Source organism: Petromyzon marinus, chromosome 75 (assembly GCF_048934315.1).
Source record: "Petromyzon marinus isolate PM22_M1 ecotype Great Lakes invasive population chromosome 75, UKy_Petmar_22M1.pri1.0, whole genome shotgun sequence".
In the NCBI taxonomy this organism is placed as follows: domain Eukaryota; kingdom Metazoa; phylum Chordata; class Hyperoartia; order Petromyzontiformes; family Petromyzontidae; genus Petromyzon; species Petromyzon marinus.
The window spans coordinates 4,363,840-4,388,714 of NC_133741.1; the positions used below are offsets into that span (position 1 = coordinate 4,363,840).

General features: G+C 55.0%; 1 protein-coding gene across 2 annotated transcripts in view; it reads right to left on the reverse strand.

The window, feature by feature from the left end:
- Nucleotides 1-20,500: 20,500 nt before the first annotated feature.
- PPIH (peptidylprolyl isomerase H) overlaps nt 20,501-24,875 on the reverse strand; it is a 29,556-nt gene continuing 25,181 nt past the window's right edge. Inside the window, exons 8-10 of one of the 2 annotated variants that reach the window (XM_076056312.1) lie at nt 24,774-24,814; nt 22,589-22,681; nt 20,501-22,553 (exon numbers count right to left, since the gene is read on the reverse strand). In XM_076056312.1, the coding sequence (XP_075912427.1) occupies nt 22,613-22,681; nt 24,774-24,814 (110 nt within the window). In that variant the 3' untranslated portion in view covers nt 20,501-22,553; nt 22,589-22,612. Of the gene's footprint in view, nt 22,682-24,773; nt 24,815-24,875 lie in introns of both variants that reach the window. The other variant, XM_076056311.1, reaches the window with a different exon arrangement.

The following is a 24,875-nucleotide window of genomic DNA, read 5'->3' on the forward strand; positions in this document are numbered from 1 at the left end:
TCACCCACTCACTCACCCACTCACCACTCACTCACCCACTCACTCACTCACCCACTCACTCACCACTCACTCACCCACTCACTCACCCACCACTCACCCACTCACCCACTCACTCACTCACCCACTCACTCACCACTCACTCACCCACTCACCCACTCACTCACTCACCCACTCACTCACCACACACTCACCCACTCACTCACCACTCACTCAGCCACCACTCACCCACTCACCCACTCACTCACCCACTGACTCACCCACTCACCACTTACCCACCCACTCACCCACCCACTCACCCACTCACTCACTCACTCACCCACTCACTCACTCACCCACTCACTCACCACTCACTCACCCACTCACTCACCACTCACTCACCCACCCACCCACTCACCCACTCACTCACCCACTCACTCACCCACTCACCCACTCACTCACCACTCACCCACTCACTCACCCACTCACTCACTCACCACTGACTCACCCACTCACTCACCACTCACCCACTCACTCACCACTCACTCAGTCACTCACCACTCACTCACCCACTCACCCACCCACACACTCACCCACCCACTCACTCACCACTCACTCAGTCACTCACCACTCACTCACCCACTCACCCACCCACACACTCACCCACTCACTCACCCACCCACTCACTCACTCACCCACTGACTCACCCACTCACTCACCACTCACCGACTCCCTTACCCACTCACTCACCACTCACCCACTCACCCACCACTCACTTACCACTCACCCAGTCACTCACCACTCACTCACCCACTCACCCACTCACTCACTCACTGACTCACACGAAGTACTGTTCAGCGGCGCCGTGGTGATGAGATGTTGACTACCTCGCCCGGTATACAGGAGGTCGTGGGTTCGATCCCGGACCCTGTGAGATGTTGACTACCTCGCCCGGTCTACAGGAGGTCGTGGGTTCGATCCCGGACCCTGTGAGATGTTGACTACCTCGCCCGGTCTACAGGAGGTCGTGGGTTCGATCCCGGACCCTGTGAGATGTTGACTACCTCGCCCGGTCTACAGGAGGTCGTGGGTTCGATCCCGGACCCTGTGAGATGTTGACTACCTCGCCCGGTCTACAGGAGGTCGTGGGTTCGATCCCGGACCCTGTGAGATGTTGACTACCTCGCCCGGTCTACAGGAGGTCGTGGGTTCGATCCCGGACCCTGTGAGATGTTGACTACCTCGCCCGGTCTACAGGAGGTCGTGGGTTCGATCCCGGACCCTGTGAGATGTTGACTACCTTGCCTGGTCTACAGGAGGTCCTGAGTTCGATCCCGGACCCTGTGCGATGTTGACTACCTCGCCCGGTCTACAGGAGGTCGTGGGTTCGATCCCGGACCCTGTGAGATGTTGACTATCTCGCCCGGTCTACAGGAGGTCGTGGGTTCGATCCCGGACCCTGTGAGATGTTGACTACCTTGCCTGGTCTACAGGAGGTCCTGAGTTCGATCCCGGACCCTGTGCGATGTTGACTACCTCGCCTGGTCTACAGGAGGTCGTGGCTTCGATCCCGGACCCTGTGAGATGTGGACTACCTCGCCTGGTATACAGGAGGTCGTGGGTTCGATCCCGGACCCTGTGAGATGTTGACTACCTTGCCAGGTCTACAGGAGGTCGTGGGTTCGATCCCGGACCCTGTGAGATGTTGACTACCTCGCCTGGCCTACAGGAGGTCGTGGGTTGGATCCCGGACCCTGTGAGATGTTGACTACCTCGCCTGGTATACAGGAGGTCGTGGGTTCAATCCCGGACCCTGTGAGATGTTGACTACCTCGCCTGGTCTACAGGAGGTCGTGGGTTCGATCCCGGACCCTGTGAGATGTTGACTACCTCGCCTGGTCTACAGGAGGTCGTGGGTTCGATCCCGGACCCTCTGAGATGTTGACCACCTCGCCTGGTATACAGGAGGTCGTGGGTTCGATCCCGGACCCTGTGAGATGTTGACTACCTCGCCTGGTCTACAGGAGGTCGTGGGTTCGATCCCGGACCCTGTGAGATGTTGACTACCTCGCCTGGTCTACAGGAGGTCGTGGGTTCGATCCCGAACCCTGTGAGATGTTGACTACCTCGAATGGTCTACAGGAGGTCGTGGGTTCGATCCCGGACCCTGTGAGATGTTGACTACCTCGCCTGGTCTACAGGAGGTCGTGGGTTCGATCCCGGACCCTGTGAGATGTTGACTACCTCGCCTGATCTACAGGAGGTCGTGAGTTCGATCCCGGACCCTGTGAGATGTTGACTACCTCGCCAGGTGTACAGGCGGTCGTGGGTTCGATCCCGGAACTTTTGAGATGTTGACTACCTCGCCTGGTCTACAGGAGGTCGTGGGTTCGATCCCGGACCCTGTGAGATGTTGACTACCTCGCCTAGTATACAGGAGGTCGTGGGTTCGATCCCGGACCCTGTGAGATGTTGACTACCTCGCCAGGTCTACAGGCGGTCGTGGGTTCGATCCCGGAACTTTTGAGATGTTGACTATCTCGTCTGGTCTACAGGAGGTCGTGGGTTCGATCCCGGACCCTGTGAGATGTCGACTACCTCGCCTGGTATACAGGAGGTCGTGGGTTCGATCCCGGACCCTGTGAGATGTTGACTACCTCGCCTGGTCTACAGGAGATCGTGGGTTCGATCCCGGACCCTGTGAGATGTTGACTACCTCGCCTGGTATACAGGAGGTCCTGAGTTCGATCCCGGACCCTGTGCGATGTTGACTACCTTGCCTGGTCTACAGGAGGTCGTGGCTTCGATCCCGGACCCTGTGAGATGTTGACTACCTCGCCTGGCCTACAGGAGGTCGTGGGTTCGATCCCGGACCCTGTGAGATGTTGACTACCTCGCCTGGTCTACAGGAGGTCGTGGGTTCGATCCCGGACCCTGTGAGAGGTTGACTACCTGGCCTGGTATACAGGAGGTCGTGGGTTCGATCCCGGACCCTGTGAGATGTTGACTACCTCGCCTGGACTACAGGAGGTCGTGGGTTCGATCCTGGACCCTGTTAGATGTTGACTACCTCGCCTGGTCGACAGGAGGTCGTGGGTTCGATCCCGGACCCTGTGAGATGTTGACTACCTCGCCTGGTCTACAGGAGGTCCTGAGTTCGATCCCGGACCCTGTGCGATGTTGACTACCTCGCCTGGTCTACAGGAGGTCGTGGCTTCGATCCCGGACCCTGTGAGATGTGGACTACCTCGCCTGGCCTACAGGAGGTCGTGGGTTCGACCCCGGACCCTGTGAGATGTTGACTACCTCGCCTGGCCTAAAGGAGGTCGTGGGCTCGATCCTGGACCCTGTGAGATGTTGACTACCTCGCCTGGACTACAGGAGGTCGTGGGTTCGATCCCAGACCCTGTGAGATGTTGACTTCCTCACCTGGTCTACAGGAGGTCGTGGGTTCGATCCCGGACCCAGTGAGATGTTGACTACCTCGCCTGGACTACAGGAGGTCGTGGGTTCGATCCTGGACCCTGTGAGATGTTGACTACCTCGCCTGGTCGACAGGAGGTCGTGGGTTCGATCCCGGACCCTGTGAGATGTTGACTACCTCGAGTGGTCTACAGGAGGTCGTGGGTTCGATCCCGGACCCTGTGAGATGTTGACTACCTCGCCTGGTTTACAGAAGGTCGTGGGGTCGATCCCGGACCCTGTGAGATGTTGACTTCCTCACCTGGTCTACAGGAGGTCGTGGGTTCGATCCAGGACCCTGTGAGATGTTGACTACCTCGCCTGGTCTACAGGAGGCCGTGGGTTCGATCCCGGACCCTGTGAGATGTTGACTACATCGCCTGGCCTACAAGAGGTCGTGGGTTCGATCCCGGACCCTGTGAGATGTTGACTACCTCGCCTGGCCAAAAGGAGGTCGTGGGTTCGATCCTGGACCATGTGAGATGTTGACTACCTCGCCTGGTCGACAGGAGGTCGTGGGTTCGATCCCGGACCATGTGAGATGTTGACTACCTCGCCTGATATACAGGAGGTCGTGGGTTCGATCCCGGACCCTATGAGATGTTGACTACCTCGCCTGTATACAGGAGGTCGTGGGTTCGATCCCGGACCCTGTGAGATGTTGACTACCTCGCCTGGTATACAGGAGGTCGTGGGTTCGATCCCGGACCCTGTGAGATGTTGACTACCTCGCCTGGTCTACAAGAGGTCGTGAGTTCGATCCCGGACCCTGTGAGATGTTGACTACCTCGCCTGGTCTACAGGAGGTCGTGGGTTCGATCCCGGACCCTGTGAGATGTTGACTACCTCGCCTGGTCTCATGAGGTCGTGGGTTTGATCCCGAACCCTGTGAGATGTTGACTACCTCGCCAGGTATACAGGAGGTCGTGGGTACGATCCCGGACCCTGTGAGATGTTGACTACCTCGCCTGCTCTACAGGAGGACGTGGGTTCGATCGCGGACCCTGTGAGATGTTGACTACCTCGCCTGGTCTACAGGACGTCATGGGTTCAATCCCAGACCCTGTGAGATGTTGACTACCTCGCCTGGCCTAAAGGAGGACGTGGGTTCGATCCCGGACCCTGTGAGATGTTGATTACCTCGCCTGGTCTACAGGAGGTCGTGGGTTCGATCCCGGACCCTGTGAGATGTTGATTACCTCGCCTGGTCTACAAGAGGTCGTGAGTTCGATCCCGGACCCTGTGAGATGTTGACTACCTCGCCTGGTCTACAGGAGGTCGTGGGTTCGATCCCGGACCCTGTGAGATGTTGACTACCTCGCCTGGTCTCATGAGGTCGTGGGTTTGATCCCGAACCCTGTGAGATGTTGACTACCTCGCCAGGTATACAGGAGGTCGTGGGTACGATCCCGGACCCTGTGAGATGTTGACTACCTCGCCTGCTCTACAGGAGGACGTGGGTTCGATCGCGGACCCTGTGAGATGTTGACTACCTCGCCTGGTATACAGGAGGTCATGGGTTCGATCCCGGACCTGTGAGATGTTGACTACCTCGCCTGTCTACACGAGGTCGTGGGTTCGATCCCGGGCCCTGTGAGATGTTGACTACCTCGCCTGCCTACAGGAGGTCGTGGGTTCGATCCCGGACCCTGTGAGATGTTGACTACCTCGCCTGGTATACAGGAGGTCATGGGTTCGATCCCGGGCCCTGTGAGATGTTGACTACCTCGCCTGGTATACAGGAGGTCGTGGGTTCGATCCCGGACCCTGTGAGATGTTGACTACCTCGCCTGGCCTACAGGAGGACATGGGTTCGATCCCGGACCCTGTGAGATGTTAACTACCTCGCCTGGCCTACAGGAGGTCGTGGGTTCGATCCCGGACCCTGTGAGATGTTGACCACCTCGCCTGGTTTACAGGTGGTCGTGGGTTCGATCCCGGACCCTGTGAGATGTTGACAACCTCGCCTGGTATACAGGAGGTCGTGGGTTCGATCCCGGACCATTTGAGATGTTGACTACCTCGCCTGGTATACAGGAGGTGGTGGGTTCGATCCCGGACCCTGTGAGATGTTGGCAACCTCGCCTGGTATACAGGAGGTCGTGGGTTCGATCCCGGACCATTTGAGATGTTGACTACCTCGCCAGGTCTACAGGAGGTCGTGGGTTCGATCCCGCACCCTGTGAGATGTTGACTACCTCGCCTGGTATGCAGGAGGTCGTAGGTTCAATCCCGGACCCTGTGAGATGTTGACTACCTCGCCTGGTATACAGGAGGTCTTGGGTTCGATCCCGGACCCTGTGAGATGTTGACTACCTCGCCTGGTATACAGGAGGTCGTGGGTTCGATCCCGGACCCTGTGAGATGTTAACTACCTCGCCTGATCTACAGGAGGTCGTTGGTTAGATCCCTGTCCCTGTGAGATGTTGACTACCTCGCCCGTTCTACAGGAGGTCGTTGGTTCGATCCCGGTGAGATGTTGACTACCTCGCCTGGTATACAGGAGGTCGTGGGTTCGATTCCGGACCCTGTGAGATGTTGACTGCCTCGCCTGGTATACAGGAGGTCGTGGGTTCAATCCCGGACCCTGTGAGATGTTGACTACCTCGCCTGGTATACAGGTGGTCGTGGATTCGATCCCGGACCATGTGAGATGTTGACTACCTCGCCTGGTATACAGGAGGTCTTGGGTTCGATCCCGGACCCTGTGAGATGTTGACTACCTCGCCTGGTCTACAGGAGGTCTTGGGTTCGATCCCGGACCCTGTGAGATGTTGACTACCTCGCCTGGTACAGGAGGTCTTGGGTTCGATCCCGGACCATGTGAGATGTTGACTACCTCGCCTGGTCTACAGGAGGTCTTGGGTTCGATCCCGGACCATGTGAGATGTTGACTACCTCGCCTGGTCTACAGGAGGTCGTGGGTTCGATCCCGGACCCTATGAGATGTTGACTTCCTCGCCTGGTATACAGGAGGTCGTGGGTTCGATCCCGGACCCTGTGAGATGTTGACTACCTCGCCTGGTATACAGGAGGTCGTAGGTTCGATCCCGGACCCTGTGAGATGTTAACTACCTCGCAAGATCTACAGGAGGTCGTTGGTTAGATCCCTGTCCCTGTGAGATGTTGACTACCTCGCCCGTTCTACAGGAGGTCGTTGGTTCGATCCCGGACCCTGTGAGATGTTGACTACCTCGCCTGGTCTACAGGAGGTCGTGGGTTCGATTCCGGACCCTGCTAGATGTTGACTGCCTCGCCTGGTATACAGGAGGTCGTGGGTTCAATCCCGGACCATGTGAGATGTTGACTACCTCGCCTGGTATACAGGAGGTCGTGGGTTCGATCCCGGACCCTGTGAGATGTTGACTACCTCGCGAGGTATACAGGAGGTCGTGGGTTCTACCCCGAACCCTGTGAGATGTTGACTACCTCGCCTGGTATACAGGAGGTCGTGGGCTTGATCCCGGACCCTGTGAGATGTTGACTACCTCGCCTGGTATACAGGTGGTCCTGGGTATGATCCCGGACCCTGTGAGATGTTGACTACCTCGCCTGGTCTACAGGAGGTCGTGAGTTCGATCCCGGACTCTGTGAGTTGTTGACTACCTCGCCTGGTACACAGGAGGTCGTGGGTTCGATCCCGGACCATTTGAGATGTTGACTACCTCGCCTGGTCTACAGGTGGACGTGGGTACGATCCCGCACCCTGTAAGATGTTGACTACCTCGCCTGGTGTACAGGAGGTCGTGGGTTCGATCCCAGACCCTGTGAGATGTTGACTACCTCGCCCGTTCTACAGGAGGTCGTGGGTTCGATCCCAGACCCTGTGAGATGTTGACTACCTCGCCTGGTATACAGGAGTTCATGGGTTCGATCCCGGACCCTGTGAGATGTTGACTACCTCGCCTGGTAAACAGGTCGTGGATTTGATCCCGGACCCTGTGAGATGTTGACTACCTCGCCTGGTATACAGGAGGTTTGGATTAGATCCCGGACCCTGTGAGAGGTTGACTACCTCACCTGGTCTACAGGAGGTCGTGGGTTCGATCCCGGACCCTGTGAGATGGTAACTACATCGCCTGGTGTACAGGAGGTCGTGGGCTCGATCCCGGACCCTGTGAGATGTTGACTACCTCGCCTGGTATACAGGAGGTCGTGGGTTCGATCCCGGACCCTGTGAGATGTTGACTACCTCGCCTGGTATACAGGAGGTCGTGGATTTGATCCCGGATCCTGTGAGATGTTGACTACCTCGCCTGGTATACAGGAGGTTTTGGATTAGATCCCGGACCCCGTGAGATGTTGACTACCTCACCTGGTCTACAGGAGGTCGTGGGTTCGATCCCCGACCTTGTGAGATGTTGACTACCTCGCCTGACTACAGGAGGTCGTGGGTTCGATCCCGGACCCTGTGAGATGTTGACTACCTCGCCTGGTATACAGGAGGTCGTGGGTTCGATCCCGCACCCTGTGAGATGTTGACTACCTCGCGTGGTATACAGGAGGTCGTGGGTTCGATCCTGGACCCTGTGAGATGTTGACTACCTCGCCTGGTCTAGAGGAGGTCGTGGGTTCGATCCCGGACCCTGTGAGATGTTGACTACCTCGCCTGGTCTCATGAGGTCGTGGGTTTGATCCCGAACCCTGTGAGATGTTGACTACCTCGCCAGGTATACAGGAGGTCGTGGGTACGATCCCGGACCCTGTGAGATGTTGACTACCTCGCCTGCTCTACAGGAGGACGTGGGTTCGATCGCGGACCCTGTGAGATGTTGACTACCTCGCCTGGTATACAGGAGGTCATGGGTTCGATCCCGGACCTGTGAGATGTTGACTACCTCGCCTGTCTACACGAGGTCGTGGGTTCGATCCCGGGCCCTGTGAGATGTTGACTACCTCGCCTGGTATACAGGAGGTCGTGGGTTCGATCCCGGACCCTGTGAGATGTTGACTACCTCGCCTGGCCTACAGGAGGACATGGGTTCGATCCTGGACCCTGTGAGATGTTGACTACCTCGCCTGGTCTAGAGGAGGTCGTGGGTTCGATCCCGGACCCTGTGAGATGTTGACTACCTCGCCTGGTCTCATGAGGTCGTGGGTTTGATCCCGAACCCTGTGAGATGTTGACTACCTCGCCAGGTATACAGGAGGTCGTGGGTACGATCCCGGACCCTGTGAGATGTTGACTACCTCGCCTGCTCTACAGGAGGACGTGGGTTCGATCGCGGACCCTGTGAGATGTTGACTACCTCGCCTGGTATACAGGAGGTCATGGGTTCGATCCCGGACCTGTGAGATGTTGACTACCTCGCCTGTCTACACGAGGTCGTGGGTTCGATCCCGGGCCCTGTGAGATGTTGACTACCTCGCCTGCCTACAGGAGGTCGTGGGTTCGATCCCGGACCCTGTGAGATGTTGACTACCTCGCCTGGTGTACAGGAGGTCATGGGTTCGATCCCGGGCCCTGTGAGATGTTGACTACCTCGCCTGGTATACAGGAGGTCGTGGGTTCGATCCCGGACCCTGTGAGATGTTGACTACCTCGCCTGGCCTACAGGAGGACATGGGTTCGATCCCGGACCCTGTGAGATGTTAACTACCTCGCCTGGCCTACAGGAGGTCGTGGGTTCGATCCCGGACCCTGTGAGATGTTGACCACCTCGCCTGGTTTACAGGTGGTCGTGGGTTCGATCCCGGACCCTGTGAGATGTTGACAACCTCGCCTGGTATACAGGAGGTCGTGGGTTCGATCCCGGACCATTTGAGATGTTGACTACCTCGCCTGGTATACAGGAGGTGGTGGGTTCGATCCCGGACCCTGTGAGATGTTGGCAACCTCGCCTGGTATACAGGAGGTCGTGGGTTCGATCCCGGACCATTTGAGATGTTGACTACCTCGCCAGGTCTACAGGAGGTCGTGGGTTCGATCCCGCACCCTGTGAGATGTTGACTACCTCGCCTGGTATGCAGGAGGTCGTAGGTTCAATCCCGGACCCTGTGAGATGTTGACTACCTCGCCTGGTATACAGGAGGTCTTGGGTTCGATCCCGGACCCTGTGAGATGTTGACTACCTCGCCTGGTATACAGGAGGTCGTGGGTTCGATCCCGGACCCTGTGAGATGTTAACTACCTCGCCTGATCTACAGGAGGTCGTTGGTTAGATCCCTGTCCCTGTGAGATGTTGACTACCTCGCCCGTTCTACAGGAGGTCGTTGGTTCGATCCCGGTGAGATGTTGACTACCTCGCCTGGTATACAGGAGGTCGTGGGTTCGATTCCGGACCCTGTGAGATGTTGACTGCCTCGCCTGGTATACAGGAGGTCGTGGGTTCAATCCCGGACCCTGTGAGATGTTGACTACCTCGCCTGGTATACAGGTGGTCGTGGATTCGATCCCGGACCATGTGAGATGTTGACTACCTCGCCTGGTATACAGGAGGTCTTGGGTTCGATCCCGGACCCTGTGAGATGTTGACTACCTCGCCTGGTCTACAGGAGGTCTTGGGTTCGATCCCGGACCCTGTGAGATGTTGACTACCTCGCCTGGTACAGGAGGTCTTGGGTTCGATCCCGGACCATGTGAGATGTTGACTACCTCGCCTGGTCTACAGGAGGTCTTGGGTTCGATCCCGGACCATGTGAGATGTTGACTACCTCGCCTGGTCTACAGGAGGTCGTGGGTTCGATCCCGGACCCTATGAGATGTTGACTTCCTCGCCTGGTATACAGGAGGTCGTGGGTTCGATCCCGGACCCTGTGAGATGTTGACTACCTCGCCTGGTATACAGGAGGTCGTAGGTTCGATCCCGGACCCTGTGAGATGTTAACTACCTCGCAAGATCTACAGGAGGTCGTTGGTTAGATCCCTGTCCCTGTGAGATGTTGACTACCTCGCCCGTTCTACAGGAGGTCGTTGGTTCCATCCCGGACCCTGTGAGATGTTGACTACCTCGCCTGGTCTACAGGAGGTCGTGGGTTCGATTCCGGACCCTGCTAGATGTTGACTGCCTCGCCTGGTATACAGGAGGTCGTGGGTTCAATCCCGGACCATGTGAGATGTTGACTACCTCGCCTGGTATACAGGAGGTCGTGGGTTCGATCCCGGACCCTGTGAGATGTTGACTACCTCGCGAGGTATACAGGAGGTCGTGGGTTCTACCCCGAACCCTGTGAGATGTTGACTACCTCGCCTGGTATACAGGAGGTCGTGGGCTTGATCCCGGACCCTGTGAGATGTTGACTACCTCGCCTGGTATACAGGTGGTCCTGGGTATGATCCCGGACCCTGTGAGATGTTGACTACCTCGCCTGGTCTACAGGAGGTCGTGAGTTCGATCCCGGACTCTGTGAGTTGTTGACTACCTCGCCTGGTACACAGGAGGTCGTGGGTTCGATCCCGGACCATTTGAGATGTTGACTACCTCGCCTGGTCTACAGGTGGACGTGGGTACGATCCCGCACCCTGTAAGATGTTGACTACCTCGCCTGGTGTACAGGAGGTCGTGGGTTCGATCCCAGACCCTGTGAGATGTTGACTACCTCGCCCGTTCTACAGGAGGTCGTGGGTTCGATCCCAGACCCTGTGAGATGTTGACTACCTCGCCTGGTATACAGGAGTTCATGGGTTCGATCCCGGACCCTGTGAGATGTTGACTACCTCGCCTGGTAAACAGGTCGTGGATTTGATCCCGGACCCTGTGAGATGTTGACTACCTCGCCTGGTATACAGGAGGTTTGGATTAGATCCCGGACCCTGTGAGAGGTTGACTACCTCGCCTGGTACAGGAGGTCTTGGGTTCGATCCCGGACCATGTGAGATGTTGACTACCTCGCCTGGTCTACAGGAGGTCTTGGGTTCGATCCCGGACCATGTGAGATGTTGACTACCTCGCCTGGTCTACAGGAGGTCGTGGGTTCGATCCCGGACCCTATGAGATGTTGACTTCCTCGCCTGGTATACAGGAGGTCGTGGGTTCGATCCCGGACCCTGTGAGATGTTGACTACCTCGCCTGGTATACAGGAGGTCGTAGGTTCGATCCCGGACCCTGTGAGATGTTAACTACCTCGCAAGATCTACAGGAGGTCGTTGGTTAGATCCCTGTCCCTGTGAGATGTTGACTACCTCGCCCGTTCTACAGGAGGTCGTTGGTTCCATCCCGGACCCTGTGAGATGTTGACTACCTCGCCTGGTCTACAGGAGGTCGTGGGTTCGATTCCGGACCCTGCTAGATGTTGACTGCCTCGCCTGGTATACAGGAGGTCGTGGGTTCAATCCCGGACCATGTGAGATGTTGACTACCTCGCCTGGTATACAGGAGGTCGTGGGTTCGATCCCGGACCCTGTGAGATGTTGACTACCTCGCGAGGTATACAGGAGGTCGTGGGTTCTACCCCGAACCCTGTGAGATGTTGACTACCTCGCCTGGTATACAGGAGGTCGTGGGCTTGATCCCGGACCCTGTGAGATGTTGACTACCTCGCCTGGTATACAGGTGGTCCTGGGTATGATCCCGGACCCTGTGAGATGTTGACTACCTCGCCTGGTCTACAGGAGGTCGTGAGTTCGATCCCGGACTCTGTGAGTTGTTGACTACCTCGCCTGGTACACAGGAGGTCGTGGGTTCGATCCCGGACCATTTGAGATGTTGACTACCTCGCCTGGTCTACAGGTGGACGTGGGTACGATCCCGCACCCTGTAAGATGTTGACTACCTCGCCTGGTGTACAGGAGGTCGTGGGTTCGATCCCAGACCCTGTGAGATGTTGACTACCTCGCCCGTTCTACAGGAGGTCGTGGGTTCGATCCCAGACCCTGTGAGATGTTGACTACCTCGCCTGGTATACAGGAGTTCATGGGTTCGATCCCGGACCCTGTGAGATGTTGACTACCTCGCCTGGTAAACAGGTCGTGGATTTGATCCCGGACCCTGTGAGATGTTGACTACCTCGCCTGGTATACAGGAGGTTTGGATTAGATCCCGGACCCTGTGAGAGGTTGACTACCTCACCTGGTCTACAGGAGGTCGTGGGTTCGATCCCGGACCCTGTGAGATGGTAACTACATCGCCTGGTGTACAGGAGGTCGTGGGCTCGATCCCGGACCCTGTGAGATGTTGACTACCTCGCCTGGTATACAGGAGGTCGTGGGTTCGATCCCGGACCCTGTGAGATGTTGACTACCTCGCCTGGTATACAGGAGGTCGTGGATTTGATCCCGGATCCTGTGAGATGTTGACTACCTCGCCTGGTATACAGGAGGTTTTGGATTAGATCCCGGACCCTGTGAGATGTTGACTACCTCACCTGGTCTACAGGAGGTCGTGGGTTCGATCCCCGACCTTGTGAGATGTTGACTACCTCGCCTGACTACAGGAGGTCGTGGGTTCGATCCCGGACCCTGTGAGATGTTGACTACCTCGCCTGGTATACAGGAGGTCGTGGGTTCGATCCCGCACCCTGTGAGATGTTGACTACCTTGCGTGGTATACAGGAGGTCGTGGGTTCGATCCTGGACCCTGTGAGATGATGACTACCTCGCCTGGTCTAGAGGAGGTCGTGGGTTCGATCCCGGACCCTGTGAGATGTTGACTACCTCGCCTGGTCTCATGAGGTCGTGGGTTTGATCCCGAACCCTGTGAGATGTTGACTACCTCGCCAGGTATACAGGAGGTCGTGGGTACGATCCCGGACCCTGTGAGATGTTGACTACCTCGCCTGCTCTACAGGAGGACGTGGGTTCGATCGCGGACCCTGTGAGATGTTGACTACCTCGCCTGGTATACAGGAGGTCATGGGTTCGATCCCGGACCTGTGAGATGTTGACTACCTCGCCTGTCTACACGAGGTCGTGGGTTCGATCCCGGGCCCTGTGAGATGTTGACTACCTCGCCTGCCTACAGGAGGTCGTGGGTTCGATCCCGGACCCTGTGAGATGTTGACTACCTCGCCTGGTATACAGGAGGTCATGGGTTCGATCCCGGGCCCTGTGAGATGTTGACTACCTCGCCTGGTATACAGGAGGTCGTGGGTTCGATCCCGGACCCTGTGAGATGTTGACTACCTCGCCTGGCCTACAGGAGGACATGGGTTCGATCCCGGACCCTGTGAGATGTTAACTACCTCGCCTGGCCTACAGGAGGTCGTGGGTTCGATCCCGGACCCTGTGAGATGTTGACCACCTCGCCTGGTTTACAGGTGGTCGTGGGTTCGATCCCGGACCCTGTGAGATGTTGACAACCTCGCCTGGTATACAGGAGGTCGTGGGTTCGATCCCGGACCATTTGAGATGTTGACTACCTCGCCTGGTATACAGGAGGTCGTGGGTTCGATCCCGGACCCTGTGAGATGTTGGCAACCTCGCCTGGTATACAGGAGGTCGTGGGTTCGATCCCGGACCATTTGAGATGTTGACTACCTCGCCAGGTCTACAGGAGGTCGTGGGTTCGATCCCGCACCCTGTGAGATGTTGACTACCTCGCCTGGTATGCAGGAGGTCGTAGGTTCAATCCCGGACCCTGTGAGATGTTGACTACCTCGCCTGGTATACAGGAGGTCTTGGGTTCGATCCCGGACCCTGTGAGATGTTGACTACCTCGCCTGGTATACAGGAGGTCGTGGGTTCGATCCCGGACCCTGTGAGATGTTAACTACCTCGCCTGATCTACAGGAGGTCGTTGGTTAGATCCCTGTCCCTGTGAGATGTTGACTACCTCGCCCGTTCTACAGGAGGTCGTTGGTTCGATCCCGGTGAGATGTTGACTACCTCGCCTGGTATACAGGAGGTCGTGGGTTCGATTCCGGACCCTGTGAGATGTTGACTGCCTCGTCTGGTATACAGGAGGTCGTGGGTTCAATCCCGGACCCTGTGAGATGTTGACTACCTCGCCTGGTATACAGGTGGTCGTGGATTCGATCCCGGACCATGTGAGATGTTGACTACCTCGCCTGGTATACAGGAGGTCTTGGGTTCGATCCCGGACCCTGTGAGATGTTGACTACCTCGCCTGGTCTACAGGAGGTCTTGGGTTCGATCCCGGACCCTGTGAGATGTTGACTACCTCGCCTGGTATACAGGAGGTCTTGGGTTCGATCCCGGACCATGTGAGATGTTGACTACCTCGCCTGGTCTACAGGAGGTCTTGGGTTCGATCCCGGACCATGTGAGATGTTGACTACCTCGCCTGGTCTACAGGAGGTCGTGGGTTCGATCCCGGACCCTATGAGATGTTGACTTCCTCGCCTGGTATACAGGAGGTCGTGGGTTCGATCCCGGACCCTGTGAGATGTTGACTACCTCGCCTGGTATACAGGAGGTCGTAGGTTCGATCCCGGACCCTGTGAGATGTTAACTACCTCGCAAGATCTACAGGAGGTCGTTGGTTAGATCCCTGTCCCTGTGAGATGTTGACTACCTCGCCCGTTCTACAGGAGGTCGTTGGTTCGATCCCGGACCCTGTGAGATGTTGACTACCTCGCCTGGTCTACAGGAGGTCGTGGGTTCGATTCCGGACCCTGCTAGATGTTGACTGCCTCGCCTGGTATACAGGAGGTCGTGGGTTCAATCCCGGACCATGTGAGATGTTGACTACCTCGCCTGGTATACAGGAGGTCGTGGGTTCGATCCCGGACCCTGTGAGATGTTGACTACCTCGCGAGGTATACAGGAGGTCGTGGGTTCTACCCCGAACCCTGTGAGATGTTGACTACCTCGCCTGGTATACAGGAGGTCGTGGGCTTGATCCCGGACCCTGTGAGATGTTGACTACCTCGCCTGGTATACAGGTGGTCCTGGGTACGATCCCGGACCCTGTGAGATGTTGACTACCTCGCCTGGTCTACAGGAGGTCGTGAGTTCGATCCCGGACTCTGTGAGTTGTTGACTACCTCGCCTGGTACACAGGAGGTCGTGGGTTCGATCCCGGACCATTTGAGATGTTGACTACCTCGCCTGGTCTACAGGTGGACGTGGGTACGATCCCGCACCCTGTAAGATGTTGACTACCTCGCCTGGTGTACAGGAGGTCGTGGGTTCGATCCCAGACCCTGTGAGATGTTGACTACCTTGCCCGTTCTACAGGAGGTCGTGGGTTCGATCCCAGACCCTGTGAGATGTTGACTACCTCGCCTGGTATACAGGAGTTCATGGGTTCGATCCCGGACCCTGTGAGATGTTGACTACCTCGCCTGGTAAACAGGTCGTGGATTTGATCCCGGACCCTGTGAGATGTTGACTACCTCGCCTGGTATACAGGAGGTTTGGATTAGATCCCGGACCCTGTGAGATGTTGACTACCTCACCTGGTATACAGGAGGTCGTGGGCTCGATCCCGGACCCTGTGAGATGTTGACTACCTCGCCTGGTCTACAGGAGGTCGTGGGTTCGATCCCGGACCTTGTGAGATGTTGACTACCTCGCCTGGTCTACAGGAGGTCGTGGGTTCGATCCCGGACCTTGTGAGATGTTGACTACCTCGCCTGGTCTACAGGAGGTTTTGGATTAGATCCCGGACCCTGTGAGATGTTGACTACCTCACCTGCTCTACAGGAGGTCGTGGGTTCGATCCCGGACCTTGTGAGATGTTGACTACCTCGCCTGGTCTACAGGAGGTCGTGGGTTCGATCCCGGACCCTGTGAGATGTTGACTACCTCGCCTGGTATACAGGAGGTCGTGGGTTCGATCCCAGACCCTGTGAGATGTTGACTACCTCGCCTGGTATACAGGAGGTCGTGGATTCGATCCCAGACCCTGTGAGATGTTGACTACCTCGCCTGGTATACAGGAGGTCGTGGGTTCGGCTTTCCCCTCCACGTTGAGAATCAACGTCACCACACGCCGAGATCAGCAGCTGGCTGCCGCTACACAAACATCAATCAGTTCTAGTGTGGGTCTCTATGGGTCTCTATGAGTATGGGTCTGTGGGTCTATGGGTCTCTGTGGGTCTCTATGAGTATGGGTCTGTGGGTCTATGTGGGTCTCTATGAGTGTGGGTCTCTGTGAGTGTGGGTCTCTGTGAGTGTGGGTCTCTGAGTGTGGGTCTCTGTGAGTCTCTATAGGTCTCTGTGGGTCTCTATGAGTGTGGGTCTCTGTGTGGGTCTCTATGAGTGTGGGTCTCTATAGGTCTCTGAGTGTGGGTCTCTGTGGGTCTCTATGAGTGTGGGTCTCTGTGAGTGTGGGTCTCTGTGAGTGTGGGTCTCTGAGTGTGGGTCTCTGTGAGTCTCTATAGGTCTCTGTGGGTCTCTATGAGTGTGGGTCTGTGGGTCTATGGGTCTCTATGAGTGTGGGTCTCTGTGGGTCTCTATGAGTGAGTTTCTGTGGGTCTCTATGAGTGTGGGTTTGTGGGTCTATGGGTCTCTATGAGTGTGGGTCTCTGTGAGTGTGGGTTTCTGTAGGTCTCTATGAGTATGGGTCTCTGTGTCTCTATGAGTATGGGTCTCTGTGGGTCTCTATGAGTGTGGGTCTCTGTGGATCTCGATGAGTATGGGTCTCTGTGGGTCTCTATGAGCATGGGACTCTGTGGGTCTCTGTGAGTGTGGGTCTCTATGAGTGTGGGTCTCTATCAGTGTGGGTCTCTATCAGTGTGGGTCTCTATGAGTGTGGGTCTCTGTGGGTCTCTGTGAGTGTGGGTCTCTATGAGTGTGGGTCTCTATAGGTCTCTGAGTGTGGGTCTCTATGAGTATGGGTCTCTATGAGTGTGGGTCTCTATGAGTGTGGGTCTCTGTGGGTCTCTATGAGTGTGGGTCTCTATGAGTATGGGTCTCTGTGTCTCTATGGGTCTGTGCGGGTCTCTATGAGTGTGGGTCTCTATGGGTCTCTGTGGGTCTCTATGAGTGTGGGTCTCTATGAGTGTGTCTCTGTGGGTCTCTATGAGTGTGTGTCTCTATGGGTCTCTGTGGGTCTCTATGAGTGTGGGTCTCTATGAGTGTGTCTCTGTGGGTCTCTATGAGTGTGGGTCTCTATGAGTGTGTGTCTCTATGAGTGTGGGTCCCTATGAGTGTGGGTCTCTGTGGGTCTCTGAGTGTGGGTCTCTATGAGTGTGGGTCTCTGTGTGGGTCTCTGAGTGTGGGTCTCTGAGTGTGGGTCTCTATGAGTATGGGTCTCTGTGTCTCTATGGGTCTCTGCGGGTCTCTATGAGTATGGGTCTCTATGGGTCTCTGTGGGTCTCTATGAGTATGTGTCTCTGTGGGTCTCTATGAGTGTGGGTCTCTATGAGTGTGGGTCTCTATTAGTGTGGGTCTCTATGAGTATGGGTCTCTGTGTCTCTATGGGTCTCTGCGGGTCTCTATGAGTATGGGTCTCTATGGGTCTCTGTGGGTCTCTATGAGTATGTGTCTCTGTGGGTCTCTATGAGTGTGGGTCTCTATGAGTGTGGGTCTCTATTAGTGTGGGTCTCTATGGGTCTCTATGAGTGTGTGTCTCTGTGGGTCTCTATGAGTGTGGGTCTCTATGGGTGTGGGTCTCTATGGGTGTGGGTCTCTATGAGTGTGGGTCTCTATGGGTCTCTGTGGGTCTCTATGAGTGTGGGTCTCTGAGTGTGGGTCTCTATGGGTCTCTGTGGGTCACTATGAGTGTGGGTCTCTATGAGTGTGTGTCTCTGTGGGTCTCTATGAGTGTGGGTCTCTATGAGTGTGTCTCTGTGGGTCTCTATGAGTGTGTCTCTATGAGTGTGGGTCTCTATGAGTGTGGGTCTGTGGGTCTCTATGAGTGTGGGACTCTATGAGTGTGGGTCTCTGTGGGTCTCTATGAGTGTGGGTCTCTATGAGTGTGGGTCTCTGTGGGTCTCTATGAGTGTGGGTCTCTATGAGTGTGGGTCTCTGTGGGTCTCTATGAGTGTGGGTCTCTATGAGTGTGGGTCTCTGTGGGTCTCTGTGGGTCTCTATGAGTGTGGGACTCTGTGGGTCTCTATGGGTGTGGGTCTCTATGGGTGTGTGTCTCTATGAGTGTGGGTCTCTATGGGTGTGGGTCTCTATGGGTCTCTGTGGGTCTCTATGAGTGTGGGTCTCTATGAGTGTGGGTCTCTATGGGTCTCTATGAGTATGTGTCTCTGTGGGTCTCTATGAGTGTGGGTCTCTATGAGTGTGGGTCTCTATTAGTGTGGGTCTCTATGGGTCTCTATGAGTGTGTGTCTCTGTGGGTCTCTATGAGTGTGGGTCTCTATGGGTGTGGGTCTCTATGGGTGTGGGTCTCTATGAGTGTGGGTCTCTATGGGTCTCTGTGGGTCTCTATGAGTGTGGGTCTCTGAGTGTGGGTCTCTATGGGTCTCTGTGGGTCACTATGAGTGTGGGTCTCTATGAGTGTGTGTCTCTGTGGGTCTCTATGAGTGTGGGTCTCTATGAGTGTGTCTCTGTGGGTCTCTATGAGTGTGTCTCTATGAGTGTGGGTCTCTATGAGTGTGGGTCTGTGGGTCTCTATGAGTGTGGGACTCTATGAGTGTGGGTCTCTGTGGGTCTCTATGAGTGTGGGACTCTATGAGTGTGGGTCTCTGTGGGTCTCTATGAGTGTGGGTCTCTATGAGTGTGGGTCTCTGTGGGTCTCTATGAGTGTGGGTCTCTATGAGTGTGGGTCTCTGTGGGTCTCTGTGGGTCTCTATGAGTGTGGGACTCTGTGGGTCTCTATGGGTGTGTGTCTCTATGAGTGTGTGTCTCTATGGGTGTGGGTCTCTATGAGTGTGTGTCTCTATGGGTGTGGGTCTCTATGGGTGTGTGTCTCTATGAGTGTGGGTCTCTATGGGTGTGGGTCTCTATGGGTCTCTGTGGGTCTCTATGAGTGTGGGTCTCTATGAGTGTGGGTCTCTATGGGTCTCTGCGGGTCTCTATGGGTGTGGGTCTCTATGAGTGTGTGTCTCTATGAGTGTGTCTCTATGAGTGTGTGTCTCTATGGGTGTGTGTCTCTATGAGTGTGGGTCTCTATGAGTGTGTGTCTCTATGAGTGTGTCTCTGTGGGTCTCTATGAGTGTGGGTCTCTATGAGTGTGGGTCTCTATGAGTGTGTCTCTATGAGTGTGGGTCTCTATGAGTGTGTCTCTGTGGGTCTCTATGAGTGTGGGTCTCTATGAGTGTGGGTTTCTATGAGTGTGTGTCTCTGTGGGTCTCTATGAGTGTGGGTCTCTATGGGTCTCTGTGAGTGTGTCTCTATGGGTCTCTGTGGGTCTCTATGAGTGTGTGTCTCTATGAGTGTGTGTCTCTATGGGTCTCTGCGGGTCTCTATGAGTGTGGGTCTCTATGAGTGTGGGTCTCTATGGGTGTGGGTCTCTATGAGTGTGTGTCTCTATGGGTCTCTGTGAGTGTGTCTCTATGGGTCTCTGTGGGTCTCTATGAGTGTGGGTCTCTATGAGTGTGTCTCTATGAGTGTGGGTCTCTATGAGTGTGGGTCTCTATGAGTGTGGGTCTCTATGGGTGTGGGTCTCTATGAGTGTGGGTCTCTATGAGTGTGTGTCTCTATGGGTCTCTATGAGTGTGGGTCTCTATGGGTCTCTGCGGGTCTCTATGAGTGTGGGTCTCTGTGGGTCTCTATGAGTGTGGGTCTCTATGAGTGTGGGTCTCTGTGGGTCTCTATGAGTGTGGGTCTCTATGGGTCTCTATGAGTGTGGGTCTCTATGAGTGTGGGTCTCTGTGGGTCTCTATGAGTGTGTGTCTCTATGAGTGTGGGTCTCTATGAGTGTGGGTCTCTATGAGTGTGGGTCTCTGAGTGTGTGTCTCTATGGGTCTCTGTGTGTCTCTATGAGTGTGGGTCTCTATGAGTGTGTGTCTCTATGAGTGTGGGTCTCTGTGTGTCTCTATGAGTGTGGGTCTCTATGAGTGTGGGTCTCTATGGGTGTGTCTCTATGGGTCTCTATGGGTCTCTGTGTGTCTCTATGAGTGTGGGTCTCTATGGGTGTGGGTCTCTATGGGTGTGTGTCTCTATGGGTCTCTGTGTGTCTCTATGACCTGAGCCACGTGGTGTGAGCTGCTACTGCTGGCCCTGCGTGTGATGTCCACGTCTGTCGTGGTGACCCTGCAGCTGGTGAACAAAGTTTCTGAATGGAGGCTCAGAGCGACCTCACCCAGGGTGACGGAGAGGGATCGGAGAGTGATGGAACCTTTTAACACGGAATTATAAAGACAGGAGGGTTACAAGCATCGCTCCTCACAATCACCAACACGGGCGGATAAAATGCGGACCACACGGAGTCTCTGACACGGCCATCGTGAACCCCCTGACAGAGAGAGACACCCAGACCCAGGGCTCGAACCCAGACTCTCAGTGTCTCTGACACGGCCATCGTGATAGAGACACCCAGACCCAGGGCTCGAACCCAGACTCTCAGTGTCTCTGACACGGACATCGTGATAGAGACACCCAGACCCAGGGATTGAACCCAGACTCTCAGTGTCTCTGACACGGACATCGTGATAGAGACACCCAGACCCAGGGCTCGAACCCAGACTCTCAGTGTCTCTGACACGGACATCGTGATAGAGACACCCAGACCCAGGGATTGAACCCAGACCCTCAGTGTCTCCGACACGGCCATCGTGATAGAGACACCCAGACCCAGGGATTGAACCCAGACTCTCAGTGTCTCTGACACGGCCATCGTGATAGAGACACCCAGACCCAGGGATTGAACCCAGACTCTCAGTGTCTCTGACACGGCCATCGTGATAGAGACACCCAGACCCAGGGATTGAACCCAGACTCTCAGTGTCTCTGACACGGCCATCGTGATAGAGACACCCAGACCCAGGGATTGAACCCAGACTCTCAGTGTCTCTGACACGGCCATCGTGACAGAGAGAGACACCCAGACCCAGGGATTGAACCCAGACTCTCAGTGTCTCTGACACGGCCATCGTGATAGAGACACCCAGACCCAGGGATTGAACCCAGACTCTCAGTGTCTCTGACACGGCCATCGTGACAGAGAGAGACACCCAGACCCAGGGATTGAACCCAGACTCTCAGTGTCTCTGACACGGCCATCGTGATAGAGACACCCAGACCCAGGGATTGAACCCAGACTCTCAGTGTCTCTGACACGGCCATCGTGTATGCTGTGTGTATGCTGTGTGTATGCTATGTGTGTGCTGTGTGTGCTGTGTGTGTATGCTATGTGTATGCTATGTGTGTATGCTATGTGTGTATGCTATGTGTGTATGCTGTGTGTATGCTATGTGTATGCTGTATGCTATGTGTATGCTATGTGTATGCTGTATGCGATGTGTATGCTGTGTGTATGCTGTGTGCTATGTGTGTGCTGTGTGTATGCTATGTGTATGCTATATGCTATGTGTGTGCTGTGTGTGTGCTGTGTGTGTATGCTGTGTGTATGCTATGTGTGTATGCTATGTGTATGCTATGTGTATGCTATGTGTATGCTGTGTGTGTATGCTAAGCGTATGCTATGTGTATGCTATGTGTGTGCTGTGTGCTATGTGTGTATGCTATGTGTATACTGTGTGTGTGTATGCTGTGTTTGTGGTATGTGTATGCTATGTGTATGCCATGTGTATACTGTGTGTGTATGCTGTGTGTGTGTGTATGCTATGTGTATGCTATGTGTATGCTATGTGTGTGTGTATGCTATGTGTGTGCTGTGTGTATGCTATGTGTATAATGTGTGTGTGTGCTGTGTGTATGCTATGTGTATGCTGTGTGTGTGTATGCTGTGTGTGTATGCTGTGTGTGTGTGCTGTGTGTGTGTATGCTGTGTGTGTGTATGCTATGTGTATGCTGTGTGTGTGCTATGTGTATGCTATGTGTGTGTGTGTGTATGCTATGTGTATGCTATGTGTATGCTGTGTGTATGCTGTGTGTATGCTATGTGTATGCTATGTGTATGCTATGTGCTGTATGCTATGTGTATGCTATGTGTATACTGTGTGTGTGTATGCTATGTGTATGCTATGTGTATGCTGTGTGTATACTGTGTGTGCTGTGTGTATACTGTGTGTGTATGCTATGTGTATGCTATGTGTATGCTGTGTGTATGCTATGTGTGTGTGCTGTATGCTATGTGTATGCTATGTGTGTGCTATGTGTGTGCTATGTGTGTGTGCTGTATGCTATGTGTGTGTGCTATGTGTATACTGTGTGTATGCTATGTGTATGCTGTGTGTATGCTATGTGTGTATGCTATGTGTGTGCTGTGTGTATGCTATGTGTATGCTATGTGTGTGTGCTGTGTGCTGAAGTCTTCACATCTCTCCGCACTGCGCCACGACCACAGGAAGCTTTGGGCGGTTGTTGGGTCCAGTGGGAACGTTCTGCAGCACAGAGACCCATAGACTCATCACTCATAGAGACCCACAGAGTAACTCATAGAGACCCATAGACTCACTCATAGAGACCCATAGACTCATCACTCATAGAGACCCATAGACTCACTCATAGAGACCCATAGACTCACTCATAGAGATCCACAGAGTCACTCATAGAAACCCATAGAGTCACTACTCACACAGAGACCCACAGAGTCACTCATAGAGACCCACAGACTCACCACACAGAGACCCACAGACTCACCACTCACACAGAGACCCACAGACTCACCACACAGAGACCCGTAGACTCACCACATAGAGACCCATAGACCCGTCACACAGAGACCCACAGACTCACCACACAGAGACCCGTAGACTCACCACATAGAGACCCATAGACTCACCACACAGAGACCCACAGACTCACCACACAGAGACCCACAGACTCACCACACAGAGACCCACAGACTCACTCATAGAGACCCACACACTCACTCATAGAGACCCATAGACTCACCACTCACACAGAGACCCACAGACTCACCACTCACGCATAAAGACCCATAGACCCACGCATAGAGACCCACAGACTCACTCATAGAGACCCGCAGACTCACCACACAGAGACCCATAGACTCACCACTCACACAGAGACCCACAGACTCACTCATAGAGACGCACAGACTCACCACACCGAGACCCACAGACTCACCACACAGAGACCCAAAGACTCACCACACAGAGACCCACAGACTCACCACATAGAGACTCACAGACTCGCCACACAGAGACCCACAGACTCACCACACAGAGACCCACAGACTCACCACACAGAGACCCACAGACTCACCACACAGAGACCCAAGGACTCACCACACAGAGACCCACAGACTCACCACACAGAGACCCACAGACTCACCACACAGAGACCCACAGACTCACTCATAGAGACCCACACACTCACTCATAGAGACCCATAGACTCACCACTCACACAGAGACCCACAGACTCACCACTCACGCATAAAGACCCATAGACCCACGCATAGAGACCCACAGACTCACTCAGAGACCCGCAGACTCACCACACAGAGACCCATAGACTCACCACTCACACAGAGACCCACAGACTCAACACACCGAGACCCATAGACTCACCACATAGAGACCCAGAGACTCACCACACAGAGATCCATAGACTCACCACATAGAGACCCACAGACTCACCACACAGAGACCAACAGACTCACCACACAGAGACCCACAGACTCACCACACAGAGACCCACAGACTCACCACACAGAGACCCACAAACTCACCACACAGAGACCCACAGACTCACCACATAGAGACCCACGGACTCACCACACAGAGACCCATAGACTCACCACACAGAGACCCACAGACTCGCCACACAGAGACCCATAGACTCACCACATAGAGACCCACAGACTCACCACACAGAGACCCATAGACTCACCACATAGAGACCCACAGACTCACCACACAGAGACCCACAGACTCACCACACAGAGACCCACAGACTCACCACACAGAGACCCACAGACTCACCACACAGAGACCCAAAGACTCACCACACAGAGACCCACAGACTTACCACACAGAGACCCACAGACTCACCACACAGAGACCCACAGACTCACCACACAAAGACCCACAGACTCACCACACAGAGACCCACAGACTCACCACATAGAGACCCACAGACTCACCACACAGAAACCCAAGGACTCACCACACAGAGACCCACAGACTCACCACACAGAGACCCACACTCACCACACAGAGACCCACAGACTCACTCATAGAGACCCACAGACTCACCACACAGAGAAATGGACTCACCACACAGAGACCCATAGACTCACCACACAGAGACCCACAGACTCACCACACAGAGACCCACAGACTCACCACACAGAGACCCAAGGACTCACCACACAGAGACCCACAGACTCACCACACAGAGACCCACAGACTCACCACACAGAGACCCACAGACTCACCACACAGAGACCCACAGACTCACCACACAGAGACCCACAGACTCACCACACAGAGACCCATAGACTCACCTCAATCTTACGCATTATAAGAAGGCCATCCACGACCTTGCCTGCAGATAGAGACAGAGAGACAGAGACACAGGTAGCCTCTAGCAGGCTGTAGGGGCAAGT